Source organism: Silurus meridionalis, chromosome 10 (assembly GCF_014805685.1).
Source record: "Silurus meridionalis isolate SWU-2019-XX chromosome 10, ASM1480568v1, whole genome shotgun sequence".
Taxonomy (NCBI): Eukaryota; Metazoa; Chordata; class Actinopteri; order Siluriformes; family Siluridae; genus Silurus; species Silurus meridionalis.
This window is the reverse complement of record NC_060893.1, coordinates 18,696,024-18,713,829: the sequence shown is the minus strand read 5'-3', so window position 1 is coordinate 18,713,829 and position 17,806 is coordinate 18,696,024. Positions and strand designations below refer to the sequence as shown.

Sequence of the window (17,806 nt, the reverse complement as noted above, 5' to 3'; positions counted from 1 at the left end):
TTTTGTCTGTCTAGTGTATATAGCTTCATATGACTACATAGTATTTTTTGTATTCACAGGTGTATAATATCCAGTGTGAAATATTTCCTTTTTTCTAATTTAATTGTGAATACCGTATTTTTCGGACTATAAGCCGCTACTTTTTTCCCCCGTTTTGAACCCCATGGCTTAAACAACGAAGCGGCTTATTTATGAATTTTTCCTGGGTTTTTCCCTGGTTTCACAAACTTTAAGCCAAAAAACTGAGCGACATAACATTAGACCAATGAAAAAACGCACCTTATAGACAAGTGCGGCTTATTTATGTTCAAAATAAAAATATTTGTAAAATTCAGCTTATATATGGGTGCGCTTTATAGTACGGTAAATGTTTTTTTAGCAAAATTATCAAGCATTTTATCCATTACTGTAAACCGCAGTTCATATTTACAGAATTTTTCTTTATTCTCCATTTTTACAAATTCTTCTTTACTCCTATTCACAATCTGAAGTTTATGTTAAACAGTACATTATGCAGAGCATCCTGTTGCCAAACACATTTCTGACTTGTGTAAATATTTTAAGTGTCGATGGTTTTCCACGTTATAATTGATTCTACTCGAAAGGCTCTTGCGTTTGGAGAAACCCAAAACGTCTGACCTGTTTAAGCTGGCTTGAGTGCTAGTGTGGTGCAGCTTTGATAATGGGCACCCAGGAGGTGCTGAGCATAAACACACTGCATGTTCACACTCTTATAATGAGCACATTTACAGAGCTGCACCCAAAACCAAGAAGCCTGTAAGCACAAGTTAGTCAGTGCAACCGCTCTAATCTTGCTCTTATCTTGCTGTCACACTGCGCTTCAGGTATAACAAATGTATTAGACATTAAACTTGTCCTGTGATTGTTTTTATGACTCGAAGAAAGATCAGCGAAAAAACAGTTACATCATCATTTCAACCGTGGAGGTTTTTAATGCTTCTTGGACACCTGCAGATTTGAAAGGTGTTTCCTGGGAATTAACAAACCTGGCAAAGAAAAGGAAAATGATGGTGGTGTAGCTAAAAAACAAAACAAAAAAAACAGAGACTAGCTTGACCGTCTCTATTTGTACACGTCACGTTTATTTTGGGAAACTCATCAGTTTGTGCATAAATGAAAATTTTCTGGCCTCAAAATTTTTACTTAAAGTTGGTCAATTTGTTTCTTGCACAAATTATTTTTAAAAAGTGAAGAAACTTAAAGGTCATAGTTGTAGCCTAATAAGCAGCCGGAAAAATCCTATCCGAAGCAACTTAGAATGATCTATTTTTTACATCTATAGCATCCTACAGCATCTTACATTTTCATTTACATTTATGGCATTTGTCAGGCACTCTTTTACAGAGAGACTTACAACAGAGCAGTTGATTTGTTGATTTGTCAGGGCATTGTTCAAGGCTCAGCAGTGGCAGTGTGGGGATTTGAACTTGTGTGGGAGTTGACTCAACTACTGAGCTACAACCTCCCAGCTTAATTACTAAGCTAGGGAAAAACATTACTTGCAAGCCCCACTTGTGCTAAAAATTGCACAAAAAAGAATAATTACAACTCAGTTTCAAAATCAGATAAATCACTCTTGGTCTGAAGGTGGCGCTCCTGATCCTTAGTCAGGTATGGCTTGCTGAAAAGTCTTGTTGGGGCTGCATACCAAATTAAGCTTCATGTCACTGAAATTGTCTCAATATATGCTGTATGGACAAAAGTTCTAGGATACCGTTGAAATTCTTACCCATAGTGTTATCACAAAGCCAGAGACACATAATTGTCTTTGGATGCAGTTCCAATACCAGTAATTACATTTTTCCTTCACCAAGTGACCCAAACCTGTTCCAGCATGACAATGACCCTTTGCACAAAGCCACATCCATGAAGATATGCTTTACTCAAGTGAAAGATCTTGAGTGGCCTGCTATACAGCTCTGACCTCAAACACCTTTGTGATGAACTGTAATGCTGACTGCACTGAAGGCCTCCTCACACTACATTAGGACATTACTAATGTGGCTGAATGAGCATTCATTCAATTTTCACAAACACATTCAAAAATCTTGTGGAACATCTTCCCAGAAGAGTAGACCATATTCTAACAGAAAATGGGGACTAAATATGGACTGGAAAGCTTAAAAAACACATTAGAATATTATGGTTCGATGTCCACAAATATTTGTACATATAGTCAAGTCAAGTCAAGTCAAGTTTATTTTTATAGTGCTTTTCACAACAGACATTGTCTCAAAGCAGCTTTACAGAAATCAACAGTTAAGGTGCATGGTGTGCATTTATCCATGATGAGCAGTAATGGTGACTGTGGCAAGGAAAAACTCCCTTAGATGTTATGAGGAAGAAACCTTGAGAGGAACCAGACTCAAAAGGGGAACCCATCCTCATTTGGGTGACATCAAGAGTTTGATCATAAATCTTTAACAGTACAGAACACTGGAGAGTGAGAACTAACATGAGCACTGGAGTATAAGATTATAAGTGATGTTCTTTCTGCAGCCTTATACAGTCTATATGGTTAGTAGCTACTAGTTTTATGAGCTCAGCATTTGTGATCAATATAGTGTACTTTCACACCTGCATTATGGTTAATGTAAGTTAATCTATAGTTTAAATTAGATATTAGTTTTTAAGAGGGTTAGAACACTAACTACTCATGTCACTTTTTAAAGTTATTTGAAGTCACAGAAATGTTTTTATATTTTTCTTAAGAGAATGTCGTCAGGTGTTTGAGAAACCATTATTGTTGATTTGAACCTGTAAGTATTATGCTGTGAAAACAAGACCCACAGATCTGTAATATCAGTGCACAAACCAGCAGTTCTCTCATTCTTTTGTTCCCACACCTGTAAATTTACTCTCATAGCATGTACAGCAGTGCCTAAGTTGGAACGCTATAATGCAAGCTAATATGTATAAGGAAAATAAATGTACATGGTTCCCTGCACGTGCACTGCCACAACATTTAAACTGAGTGTGGCTGCATGTCTCATAGCAGTGCTGGTCATGGTTTGGTATATTTGTATATGTTGGTTTTGTGAGATTTTCATAATAGACAACAATGGTTCATCCTTACTGCTTTACATTTCAAGTACAAAAGCAGGCATGCTTTAATAAGGACTCATAAAGAAACTGTTTACTTAATTAATTTTATACTAACAGGAAAGATAAACATATTTGGAGTAGACACGTTAATTTTTTTCTCATATACTGTATGTGAGCATACAAATGCCTGTTCTGGGCTACAATGAAAATGCCTTCCTTCCTACCCAGATTAGCGCCATTTACAATCTCTCATAAGTGGCTGTAAAATGAAAGGTACACTTTTTTTTCAGGATAGTGAGAGAGAGAGAGAGAGAGAGAGAGAGAGAGAGAGAGAGAGAGAGAGAGAAAGGTTTAATGTGAAGTTTGCACCATTTAACACAATTGGTGCATTTGGGAAACTCAGCCCAGATACAAAAAAAGTTCACCCTTGAGTCAACATGGGTGTGTTAGAGAAAGAAAACAATGAAATATGCAGGATCAGGATGACAATTTAAATCACTGCCAGACTGCAAGTCTCATTATAATTAGATTAACGCTGCCTTCACGTGAATCCAGATAGATCCGAAAGAACCATTTTAAAATGCATTTGCAAACAATTTCCAAAGATTACTTGTGTGCTAAAATGTCTGAAAAGGCGTAAAACCCTATACTTCACATGCATACAAACAAAGAATTCTGGCTTGCGTCATTTCCATCAAGTCTCGCTTTGAACTGACGCAGTTGCGAGTGAATGAATCCTCTTTTGAAGAATGAATAAAAAAAAAAACACAATCTGAAAATTGATGTAAGATTAATCTTTACAAATGCTAACAAGCGTCAAACACAAAAAAACAACATATACAATACATCACCATGCACAATCTTGTTGGTTTTGTGCTGACCACATGAACATATTTGATTATCACCTTTTTTCAGTGCAAACTACAATGTAAAAAGCCATAGTGAAAAAATATGTATTAATTTTGTGTCGTTTTCACCACTATTCACAAAGTGAATCTTTAAACCATTTTATTTACTCCTTCAAAGACAATCAAACAAAAACTAACTCACAGAAAATGTATCCACATTGTTCACATTCATCACTCAACTGTATAAAAACTACCAGCACAAATGGAGAGCAAATCTCTGACAAGATCTCTGGAGATCAAATTTCTGACATAACCAGTACTGAATCCACAGTCTGGGTTAGAAAGAAATCAGCCCCAACTTTGGGTTTTTTTTCCATACTGATCATTTGTTATTGGCTCATAAACATCACAAACAAATGATCTTACATGGATACCACAAATGAAACCTAACACCTTCCTCTGCTGCTGGTCTCCACAACTGGAAGACATTCAAACTAAAAGCCTGCTGTTAACTGGATATGTCCTTTGTTAGTTCCTTTTTAAATACAACAACTGATTTCTGTAGTCTTTTATCCACTGTAACCCAGTATTCTAAGTTTTTTCCATACGTCTCACCCTTCCAGACCTGTCCATGTCCCTTCTCCAGGTCATGTTGTCTCTCTGCATGTCGACCACCCACCCATCCTCCATTCTCTACTTACAGGTCCTCATTACTTTCTTGTTCGGAGTTGGTATCATAATGTCTTTGTTTTCAGTAACACTGTGTGGCCGCGAAAACCCAAACACTTAAACTTTCCAAGAATCCTCACAAACTGTTGGTTTTACCGTGATATCAATGCTGAACTATGGGGAATTTCCACAAATAATCCGGCTTTTCACAGGTACCAACGGCAATGAAGCAGGTGGTGAAACCGGATCAGAAATCACAACACCTCTTTAACAAAACAAGCAAAACATGCTATATACAATGTTAGTTAGTTAGTTATTCTTTCTTTCCCACAATTGCTTCCTTTTATTGTCAGTTTCTGTCTCGACAGAAGCACAGAGTCAAAAACACACATAAAACCTGTTTGTTATATAACCGGCCCCTATTGCATACCGGATCCTCTCTCCTATTACTCAAATAATAAATCTTTTAACATGTTTAAATATAAATGTTTATATGGTGAAATGGAAGAATGACAGCTGATGTTTTGTTTTATAATTATTATTTTCTGAAAACAATAAGAAACTACGCTTTAGCTGTAAGGGAGTGTCTAAAAAGTGCACAAAAAAATGGACAGTTTGTCCCCCATTTTCTTCTTTATAAGGGAGGACAAAATATTTTATCAAAAAAAAAAAAAAAAAACAATTCTAAGGATGAATATTGTTTATATGTTAATCCTTCTCAATGATGGGTTTTAAAGGGGGCCTTAATAAATTATAAACCGATATTTTACTTGACATAAACCCTATTGTGTTACACTTGTTAGAAACACAATCAACTGTGGCAAAGGGTATCCCTAAGGACAAGATGATGATGATGATTATTATTATTATTATTATTATGACTGTTATTATTGAACATGGTCACACTTTGGGTAATACTGCTTTCTAAGGTCCTAGATGATATCCTATGCTGCCCAGGAAAGTGCTTCCCCCAACATCTCTCCGCTGCTACACCGTTTCTCAGTTGCAGATGATGAAGACTGACAGTGAAAGACGTCCTTTCAGATAAGTCCTTTTGGCCCATAATAGACAATTCAAAGGAGATGAGATACAGAAAAAGGTAGTGGACAATCCTTATTTTGACTTTTCACAGAGGAGAATTCTGTGAATAAGTTTGCCACACAATCATTTCCCAAAAAAAGAGAAAAACAAAAATAAATTATGGAACACAGCAACTATCCTCAGCTGGGCCATGGAAATCTAAAAATAAAATATTGTACCGATCACCAAAACAAAGCTGAGACAGCCAGTCTCTACTTCCCATATAATAAAAATGTATTCAGGGTCAACATGATTTACACTGACAAGTCACATTCACAGCAGTTACAGATGTTTATTAAAATATTCTGAGCATCCAGACTACAGCCTGTAAACCAGCAATGGATCTGGTGAACCCTGATGATGGCTCCATGTGTACAAGGTGCAAAAAAATACATCTGCAAAAAGCACTCGCTTATTCTACGATAATTCACAAATGAAAAAAAGTGAAATAATGAAATAATCTGCAAAATGTTAATTAAAAAAAATAAAAGGAATTGCATTATATTTATTTTTTATCTATTACTGCCCTGAATAAGTTATTCCACATATCAGATATATGCATCCAGTCCACAACACACAATAAAAAGTAAATTTACAAAACATATTTGAGACCAAGATGGCGGCGCTGCTGCAGCTTGCAGCGGCCTCTCCGGATCCAAAACCGCTTGCACCCGGTGCACTTTATGTGGCGAGGACACTTACTTTTGTCCTTGCTCTGTGTTCTGTTATGTAGCTTTATGTTGTGTGTTGTAGCACTATGTAGTTGAATGCAGCACCAGGGTTCTGGAGAAACGTCTAATTTCACTGTGTACTGCGTCAGCTTTATATAGTAGAAATGATAAAAGCTTTTTGACTCTTGACTTGAAACAGTTTAAAAATTGACATACGTTTGATTCTTAATAACTTTAGTTCTTCCCTGGATGATCACCGAATTTTGTATATTTTGTGATAGTTGCATTATTGCATTGTGTCGTTGTTTGTCCTGAGTACATCAACCACAGTTTCTTAAGAAAAACCTCCAGGAAATGCACATTATTTTCCAGCAAGCTCTGAATATCTGATCCCTTTCCAACAGTGACTACATAATGCTGAGATACGTTTTTTCATCCCTAGGACAACTAAAGGACTTGTACAGTACTGTAAAAAGTAAAAAGAAGTAAAAACGTTGGTATAGTCAGGTACTGATGTAGTGTGAGGAGCTGCGGTGCAGTCAGTGTTTCAATTCATCCCAGAGGTGTTCATTAAGGTTGAGGTCCAAGCTCTATAGCAGACCATTTAAGATCTTTCACTCAAACCCATGTAAACCATATCTTTGTGGAAGCTCACTTATGCACAGGGGCATTGTCATTCTGGAACAGGTTTGGGTCTCCTATTTCAAGTGAAAATGTCATGCCCCCACATTCAAAGGCATCATATACAATTGTATGCCCTTAACTTTTGTAGTAACAGATTTGGGAAGAAGCACATATGGCAAGAAAAGTCTGGTGTCCCAATATACACGTGTGTGTTTATACAAATACCATGTGCTTTCTTTTACATAATTCATCAAACCATCAAACCAATGGGCCCAATGTAGAAACTTGTGCAGTCTGCATATTCAATGACATCCTAAAGGTCCCCATTAGTGCCACTAGACACTTTAGCAGCATGTGATCTAGACATGATACGCCAACAGGAGAAGGCAACAAATTACCAATGGACACCAGTGTTACACCATTACAGTTATCATCATTAACGCCAATACAATTCTTATTATAACCATCAAAACCATTCGAGTTTATGCGGGCTTCTAATATTTATTTCCAGCAAGGTGACATAAAAACAGGCCCTCTAAAATCATTTGTGTGCAAAGCTACCATCAAATCAAAAGGTGAGTGCTTTTTACTTAAAAATAAAAAAATAAATATTTGTATACATAAATTTGAAATTTTACTTGGAAAAAAGTATACTTATAAGATTAGTTGTAATTCACATTCATTGCCAATGTAACACAAACGTATCCTTGTAACCCACAACACACTAGATAGATAGATAGATAGATAGATAGATAGATAGATAGATAGATAGATAGATAGATAGATAGATAGTTAGTTAGTTAGTTAGTTAGTTAGTTCTTTCTACATGCACTCTTGATGGGAACTAATCCTACAGGCTGTTCTCGGTGTGCACTTTGTACACGGTCCCTTACTGACAAACGTCTTCTGGTCTACTTTGTTGCGTCTCTCATTTCCTGGGTGAGAAAACGGGTTATTTTTGTGCATTTATGTTTACATGGCAATGAACCGACGGTCCCAATGCCGAGGACAATCTAAAACTCACTTCTCCGAGCCCCTGACAGAATCAGGAAGTGAGTCCAAAACACGCAGCGTCTTTACTAAACAAGTGCTGCCGTGCTTTTATTCAAAACTTAAGAGTTTTAAAAGCACATCTAAACCTTTCAAGTGTTATTTACTTACCTTAATTTCCATATAGTCCAACAAAGAATATTAGAAACATAGCAGCTCCGAACAGACAAAACGATTTCCCGAAGAGAGGAGGTGGAATGCACACGGCTCAACTTTCACTGCACAGGGTTCATTCTAACTGCAGGGCACTGCACTGTTCACTGTCACTGATACTACAAGCTGTGTGTGTGTGTGTGTGTGTGTGTGTGTGTGTGTGTGTGTGTGTGTGTGAGAGTGAGAGCCATTCAGACTCACTGCAGTGAACTGTTCACTCCTACTGTGATTCACTGTATCTTTTACCCCAGCCTAGACAGTATAATTGTTTGTTTTCGTAGATAAACACAGGTTTACTTACAAAAATCACTATTTTAGTGCAGTTTTCTTTAAAGACGCTTTGTGACAATGTCCAAGTTTAGACTCACAAAAACACCAAACAGATTATCCTTACTTTGAGTCAGTGCATCTTTTCAGTTCCCAAGACATCTAATTCCAAGAAACCTAAAAATTTACAGTACTTTCACTGCATTTCATTGCACGGTTTGCGCTTCGGAATAAGTCTCATTAAAACTCAATATACTGTTTACTGTTCATTCCCACTGACAATAAGTCACTAAGACTTAATGTACTCGGATTCATGGCATTGTGAACCTGCCACACTGTTCACTCTCACTGAAACTCACTAACATACAGACCAAAAAAGATTATCCTTACTGGAATGCAGTGCATTTTAAACAATTTTCAAGAAACCTAAGCATTTACTTTCACAGCATTACCCCACACAGTTTACACTCACCAAGTCACTGCACAGTTCACATATGCAGTGAGTCTCTTTGAAACTCACTGTATTCATTACGGTCACTGAGACTCGCTGTGCTGCTCATTATAACTGAGACTCATTGCTAACTGTCACTGAGACTATCTGTGATCTTCACTGTAGCTGAGACTCGCCGCACTCTCACTGAAACTCAGTAAGATACCAAAAAGATGATCCTTACTGGTATTTGGTGCATCTTTTAGACTCATGAAAACAGCAAAATAATTCCAAACACAGTTTATTTAGTAGGATGCTGAACCACTTACTGTCACAGCACTTTCACTGCAAAGTTCACACTTGAAAAAAGTGTCATTGAAACTGAAATTACTGTTTACTGTTCACTCCCACTGAGTTATAGGTCATTATAACTAAGATTCATGGCCTTGTTAACTGTCACTAAGACTAACTGTACTTTTCACTGTAGCTGAGACTCACCATACAGTTCATTCCAGTGAGACTTGCTGCACTGGTCATTATAATGAAGTCTCATGGCCTTGTTAAATGTCTTTGAGACTAACTGTACTCTTTACTAGCTGAGACTCACCATAATGTTCACTCCCACTGAGACTTAGATGTGTTCACTTCCAATGAGACTCACATAGCTGTACATTTTTACTGAAACTCTGCACACTGTTCACTCTCACTGAGACTCGCTGCACTGTTCATTCTCACTGAGAATCACAACACTGTTCACTCTCAAAGAGACAGATTAAACAGTACATCTGTCCTGCCATTCACATAATTTTATTCCACTCAAAGTTATTGAGACATATTGCTCACTGAGCCACACTGACCATTGTTAATTCTCACTGCATAACCCACACTGAACAGTTGTACCAGTCGGTGAATTGGAAAATAATTTATTTACCATATTCAGCAATTAATCTAGACATTTTCTTTCAATATTTCTGACTATATATTTACATCTTCAGTTCAAATAGGAGACCATCCACTGTTTTTAAAGCACTTTAAAAGCATTGAAGCATCGTATTAATTCATTCAATACCGTGAGTTGACTCAGCGCCGTTTATGTAGCACTGTGCATTTCCAAATTGCACCGCATTTTTAAATATTTTATTCCTTGTAAATGAATTCTTCTGAATTGTAATGTCGAAGGTAATACCACTCACAGATGTGCAAGTCTGTCAGGTTCCAGGGCTTCTGGCCTAGTATTGGAATAAGATTTCCCTCTGGTGGTGAAGCAATGAATCAACTCTCATTGTCCAGCCCCACCAAAGAGTCCAACTCCCCTTGACAGGACAGTAAAATATGTAAGACAGTTCTGATTTACCACTACCTCATGTAAATGATGGTTTAGAAGATAATGATGTTACTTTGCTGGGGAAAAGGCAGTAATTACAAATAGCTAGGTAATAGAAGCTCACAAAAAAATTAATAATTCAATACTACAATGTGGTAGAGGCTCATAGAGGAGAAAATATTTTCCATAGGCCTCATTGGATAGGTAATGGATCTAGCATTCTAAAGAGTTGACCATATATAAATCCAATATTTTCAGAGCCATTTGGAATTATAGTACACTTAAAAATAGTACACCATCGACATCCATGATGCCATATTACTATTAATTAATACCAAGAGTAGTTCACAGGCATTTTTTGAACCAAATAATCTCTGTACACAATTATTCAATTGTTCTGGTTATTTATTGGACCCACAGAGTGGTGTTGTTCCTGAACTTTCCATCGACCGAACATTTTAGCTACAAGTTATATAAGTCTATTCGTTTCTGAGTTATTGTTGCTTGAATTAAATCTGCGCAATTCAAGTGACTGGTCTAATAGGATAATAGCTATAAGAGCTCAATAATGGAATCAAAATAACACTGAAATACAGTTATTAGAGCTCCAGACTAAATAAAAAAAAACTGAAGCTTTTCTCTAAGAACCAATGGCATGCAGGTCATACCTACAGTCATCCAGCACTGTAACTATAGGGCTTTTATCATATATGAATCACATAAGCTATTCTGACAGATATTTTGAGTTCTTTTCCATCTGACACACTTTAAAGCCATTACTGAATTTTGGTTTCATGCATCTTCAAGTTCCTCAGACAACTCTGAGTTAATAATTGATTTGAATTGCCTCTCCCTTTTCCATAAACTGAGGACATCCGTTTCAATTTTTCAAAGCAAACATTAAACTTTTAAATGTACGTCTGCAGAATATTGGCTTTTTCGAGCTGTCTCTTAAAGAAATTATTTACAACCGGGTGCATTTATCTGCAATTACAAAATAAAAATGTGTTATTAATATTATTATTAGTTGATTTTCAGGATCAGTGGTTGATGGGAGAAATCGTGATTGCTTTTGACTAGTATGACTGTACTGTTCAATTCTTATAATCTCTAAATAGTTTTAGGTTAATGGAGTCTACCAAATCAGTGTAGAACATTTGATTACTGGAAGATGCAGTCCTGCCTCCATTTGACTGCTTTCTCATCTGCTGCTGTAATGTGTTTGGCTTGTAGCCAAGTCCAGGCACTGTATTTCTGTGGAAGCCAGGTGGAATGAATGACACTGAGAGAGGTTTTATTGGATCAAGGAGAGGCCTGAGCACTCATTATCGCACCGAAACGAAAATAGAGGACTAGAGATCAGTCCAGCAGATGGAGCAGTTTACATTTCTGACGGCATGAGGAGGAAATAAACCCCAGACGGGATGCTAGTTCATGGTATAGAATCATGAACATGTGCATTTTCATACTCACACACCTAGTGATAATTAAGCATTGCCTAATTTAGCTCTGTTGAGAGTAACAGAGAGAACTGAGAGGAAAACCATGCAAAACTCCTACTCAGAAACTCCTGAAAAACAGTAGCCTGACTTTCCCAATCAAAAGGTAGAGGTTTAAGCCACAACGCTGCCACTGATGAGCCCTTGAACAAGTAGTGCCGTATTATAGCTGCACTCTGACCCCAGCTCCCTAACATATGCAAAGAACATATGCAAAGGTTTTCAATGTGCTGTAAAGTATATTTGGCAAATAAACACTTTCTTCATGTCCGAAATGAGGACTCATTGCTCCACTGTGTCACCCTGAGACTCCCCAACTGTGTTGTTTCATTTAGCAGTAACCATGTTGATCACTTGAAATTACCAATCTAAATGGTGTTCTGTAGAAATGCTCTTTTGCAGTTTTCCATTACAGTCTATCAATTATTCATGAGCTGATTGTACATGCCTTTCATTATTTCCTGTTAATATTCCTTGGCTGCTTCTCAAAAGCATCTGCATCCATTTTCCTGGACGACTCCGGCCTTCTATGACTGTGTAGCCAGTAATGATTAAGCATATCAAACCTGTCAGTGCAGGCTTTTTTTATGGCGTTTATCCCGCTTATGTAAAAAGTTAACAAATCTAATGGTAGTTTATATACAGCGAGGCTATGTAATTATCCTGCTGTGTCAAAGGGTCCTCATCAGTCTTGGAAGAACCTTTTCCAAACCTTCATTTTTTTTTGTAAGACCTTATGTGCATCCTGGGTGATTCAAATTTATCTTTTTTATTCAAAACCTATTAGAGTAAGAGCAATAGTCCCATGAATGTCATATCTCTGTTTAAAGAGGTTTTTTTTTTCTTTCCTTGTTCTTTCCTTCTTGGTTTGGTGAGAAGCAGAAGAACAGGACCGAACTGGATATCATCATTGTTAACTTAGCTGTTTACTCCATACACAAATACAGTACAGTTGCTAATGCAGGGGGGCACAGCTGCCATTGGACAAAACAATGTCATTTTCTATCAACTCAGTGTTCCTTGTCCAAAAGCTATGAATCCAATTTGGAATCCAAATGTTCGCAGGCTTCGTAGCAGGTGGTCCCCTGCCAAATGTCTTTAATGTCCATTTTGCAGAGCACCTGCTTTCTAATTCAACCTGCACACAGGTCGTTTTCGGCAGGACAGCTTTGTCACAGGCTGTTAGCACATGCTAGCATTGTTTTCACATACAATTTCAGATATTTGAATTAATTATTAATGAATGATCAATGATTGGCTCACTTACTCATTTAATACAGGCAGAATAGCTTTCTAGCCACAGCGTGTTCAATAGCTCGTGGTATCATGGTGTGTAGTGTTTTGACACTACAACCCTCTTGGTATAAGAATATTAAACTGCAATAGGATGTATACCTCAAATGGAGCTTCATGAAGTTCTATGCAGCAAGGAGCCTGAGGGAATCCTGCACGGCGGCTCTTCTTGCTGGCTGTGATGGCCATAGCTGTGGGACTGCGATGACACTCCTCATGAACTCTGTATGCCGCAATCCTGAGACCATATCTGCCTCCATGGTACTGACAGACCATCATGGCACATAACCCTTAAATACCTTCATTATACTTGATTACACAAACACTTTCTGATATTTGCATGTGTGTACGAGTGGACCACCTTACCATGTTTAATATCCCACAACAACACAAAAAAGGGTGACATACATTTCATTGCTTTTTGATTAATGTCTATTAATATTATCATTCAGGAGGTACTTAATTAAAAACTTGTGGAAATGCTGGAAATGTTTTACACCCCTTATAAAATTTTTCAGTTTTTTATTCATTATTATGTTTAAAGACATAATGCTAATTGTTTTTTTTTTACATTTTTAGTTACATGTGATGTTGTGTAAATTAGTTCCTGCTATCACCCACAGTACATTGAAATTGGTTTCAGTGGATTCAGTTTAGTTGTCCTACATTGTACCAAAACACTTTAGAGAGGAAAAGAGGTAATAAAGTTGGGAGTTATAAATTTAGTGCCTATAAGTTTGTTCCTTATAAATTTATCCCTAATGAATGAGCAAGCTAGAACTCACTGAGACTTCGTGAGGAACAAACCTTAAGAGGAACCAGACTCATAAAGAATGCACCATCCTCATCTGGGTGAAATATCCATTCATTACAGTTATATCATTGTTGAGGTGTGCTGTTTCTTCTACAGGTCCTGTTTTTCTTTTTTTTTTTTTTAATACAAACAAAATGCGAAGTGTAACATCTTAAATAATTGCATGTCAGCTTTATCCCTGACTGGTACCAAAAAAAAAAAATCCTTGCAGAAATCTTAATCAGTGTAACAATTCCACACATTTCAGAACAAAAATAATAAAACAATTAAGTAGTTTAACAATATAGTACTTGAAGCACAAATCAGGAACTGAAAACTCAGATCTGCTGTTCTAAAATATTAATTAGCAATTTTTGACCAATCAGAATCAAGAAGTCAAGACAACTGGGTTATATAAATAAATATACTGTATATAGTATGTCAACCAGTTTAGTTCATACATCTCTACACAACATTATTTCATTTGGGTTTTTATTTCTTTGTGACCTTCCTTTGAAGCCCAAATGTGTACCTGGGAATAAAGGATGGCTCTGAACTTTGCAGATAAACTAAGATCTAAATCAAAATGATCTTTGGCAATATGCATCCCAGTGTGTTTTTCCACTTGCGCTAGTGCATTAACAATGCATCAAGGAAGGACGTGCACTAGAAACAAGATGCACAATGCAAAACACTCAACAGCACACTCAGTGGTTGGCATGATACAAGACACAACTCTATATTCCATGTTTTTATATATATTTATTTCAATTTCATATGATTTCATTTTTTCATCACAATTCCTCAGACAGACACTAATACCTATTTAAAAAGGTACAAATGCTGATACATCTCAAACCCTAATCATTTTTTAGTTGTACCAAGAGATGAGATACCAAATCTCTTCGATATCATAAAAATGGTCTTCGGCTGTGTTACGTTCCCACAGGAGGTTGGGGCCTATGGAAAACCCAGGACTGTTGCAGGATATTCAAATTGAAATCATTGTGAATATATACAAGACAGAAGGTCATTCTTTGAGTGACAGGGATCTAGGTTCACAAAGATAGGTCAACCTGGACAGTGCCTCATGAGGTCATGCCATGACTTCCACACAGACAAGAAGCAATGGCTCAAAGGTGGCTTCAGGGTGCTGCTTTAAAAAAAATAGCTTTATCCTAGTCTGGTCAGGTTCTTGTCCCCTGTTTGGTCTTTTTTCAGCAAAGATTTAACTATGATTGACAGAGGATTGCCTATGGAAGGACAGCATAAGGAGGCAGAGACAGCAAAGTAAGGTGCAAATGCAGACAATTGACAAAAATCCTGAGGTGCAGCAAAAAATAGGAAATGTAGTCCAATGTCTGTTTGGCATAATCCTGACACAATGAGGATAGTTTTCCTTTTGACTCTGCTTCCTCCCTCATGATGTCTCAAATAGTTTTTCCATTTGCCCCTCCCTATGGATATTTTTCAATTTAAAAAGTATATTTTTAATCAATTTATTCATGTACATCTGCTTTGTATCCGGCTCCTTCCATTGTCTCTCTGTCCACTCTTAGGTTAAGATTTTCTACTACATCGCTGATATAGCATTTTCATTATCTTTATGCTTTGGGCTTTTTTAGGGATCCAGTTCAAACCCATTCCCCTGCGGCTGTAGAGCCACTAAGTGCTGGATATCAAGTTTTCTCCCAATGCCAAAACATTTCAATCTTATCTCAAAACTCTGTCTGTTGTCTGCTGATTTTTTACTGTTTGCTGCGATTATATTTACAGCACCAATTATGTAACTGTAATGAATGCACATTCAGTGTTACCACCCAGATGAGGATGGGCTTTCCTTTTGTGTTTGGTTCCTCTCAATGTTTCTTCCTCGTATCATCTCAGTGAGTTTCCTTGCCACTGTTACATCTGGCTCACTCATTAGAGATAAATGTATAGGGAATAATTCATGATGTTAAATTTATGTTCACATTCTATGCCAACTGTACTAAAACAAACCAGTAGGTGAATTAGCTATATACATTTTCCCTTGGTGTGTGTGCATGGAGCATGGTGTAAAGAACAAGCATCCTATTTGGAGTTAAATTCCCATCTTTTGACCCTGGTATAGCAAGAGCCACTTTTTAGATTCACCACCTTGACCCTGACCAAAATAAATCACAGTGAAGACGAATGAGTGCAGTGTTTTAAGGCTCAGATCTGTAGCTTTTCACTGTATAGCAGCCTGTTGGAAGCTACCGGAAAGACTATCTCATATTAAATATTATTTGCATTCAGTTATAATCGAATTTTAGTGCATAATCGCACAGTGTTGTTCTGTGTTCGGGATTGAAGTCTGATAAATCTGCTTAGTCACTCCTCCCGATGCCTCCTGTGACCACTGAGGCTTTAAGATGAGCTTTGCCATCATTCTTTCTTTATTACTTTCCTTTATTCTATTTCATGCACTTGAGGGTTTGAAGAAATGCTGAATCAAACTTTAATAAAACTTTTCCACCTTCTTCTCCATATTTGAAAATCGACTCTTAGTTATCCATTTTTTCTTTTTCATTTCAACATCATCCGAGAATGAACTTGGACCAGAAAAATTACCCAGCAGCTCATATTTATGGGCACTGATTAAAACCTGGTCTTGAGCTAAGAAGGATTTACACTGTGGTAGAGGCTGGAGCTAAATAATGCCTTCATAGTTCATGCCTTAATCTCCGTTTCAAAGTCGGGTCCATGAGGTGCAGGGACAAAACAGTAAGCGTTAAATATTCCACCCTTATTAGGACTTGCATTCAATTCCCACGAACACACATACACACGCAAAAACAGCTGTCTGAATAGGAACCTATGCAGAGAAACCTAAATATAGGACACATAGACACAAACACACCTACAAGCCAGCTGCCTCCTTGCCTCAGGAGCTCCTCTATTTTTGTTGCTTTTAAGAAAAGAAATAAAGAAAGAATGAAAGAAAGCGAGAGAGGGAAGGTGGGGGGCAAGAAAGAGACAAAACCAGAGCAGTAATCTTCCTCGTCTTATCTGTGCCCTGGCTTAAGGCTGATTAGCTTGCACAGTTGAAAAGCCACCCAGAACAACGTCAACGCTAAACAGATTTCGTGAAATGATTAATCTGCTCCAATTGCCGTCTGCTTTCCATTGATTTCCACAGAGCATTCTTGTTTCCCTCTGGGAAAAGCCTCAACTGGTAAATAGGAATGCAGGCAAGAAAATATGACCATATATAATGTTTGTCAACAGCAAATAGGCAGGGCTCTAAATGAGCTTGTTTATTGCACAAGGTGAAATCTGTGTATTATTATCTAGCAACTATATGACAGGCAAGACAATGTTATAGAATCAAAATGCACATGAAAGTTGTAATAGCTGCAGTAGTAAAGATGATATACTGTAGGCTGTATACTGTCTGTTGTATTAGTTTAAACTATGGTCAAACCAATATTTCAAAATGATTCAGATTTTGGGAATTTTATAATTAGATTATTAAATAGATTATAAAAAAAAACTATGGTAGAAATTAAACATAATAATACGCTAAATATATATAAAACTATAATTTTAACATTTTGGAATTTTCAATGTTGATTCTTAAGTGAAAGTAAACAATTTAAATCCTATATAGGGTTTAATAATAAAAATAATAATAATTCTTTATGTTGTTCTTCAGTTTGTGTTCATTGGCTGAGCCTGATTTTAACCACACCTCCTGAATTTGTGACTAAGAAATGAGACCTGTCCTTCATTCCTTCAGGGCCTTGTAGAAATTTGTTAAATCCCGAAGCTCTTCATTGGTCTTAAATCTGTGTGTACCCTTCCATCACAACCTGAACACATATTCTCTGCATATAATCAGTATTATGTTTTTTTTTTTTTATGTTTGTACAACTGTTCAATGCTGTATTTTTTAATGATATCCTGGCTAGGTATTTTTAATTCTTCTATAAATTAAGTAAAACTCACACCTCTGAATTAGTCACTATCAAATAACCCATATTGGATTATATGTAATGGATAGATGAATTGTTTC

The 17,806-nt window shown here is 36.9% G+C and overlaps 1 protein-coding gene across 1 annotated transcript in view; it reads right to left on the bottom strand.

The window, feature by feature from the left end:
- The window catches only part of sh3rf2 (SH3 domain containing ring finger 2), a 35,939-nt gene extending 27,659 nt beyond the window's left edge, over positions 1-8,280 (bottom strand). Inside the window, exon 1 of the mRNA XM_046859874.1 lies at positions 8,120-8,280. Within this exon, the coding sequence (XP_046715830.1) occupies positions 8,120-8,131 (12 nt within the window). The 5' untranslated portion in view covers positions 8,132-8,280. The remainder of the gene's footprint in view (positions 1-8,119) is intronic.
- Between the last annotated feature and the right edge of the window lie 9,526 nt (positions 8,281-17,806).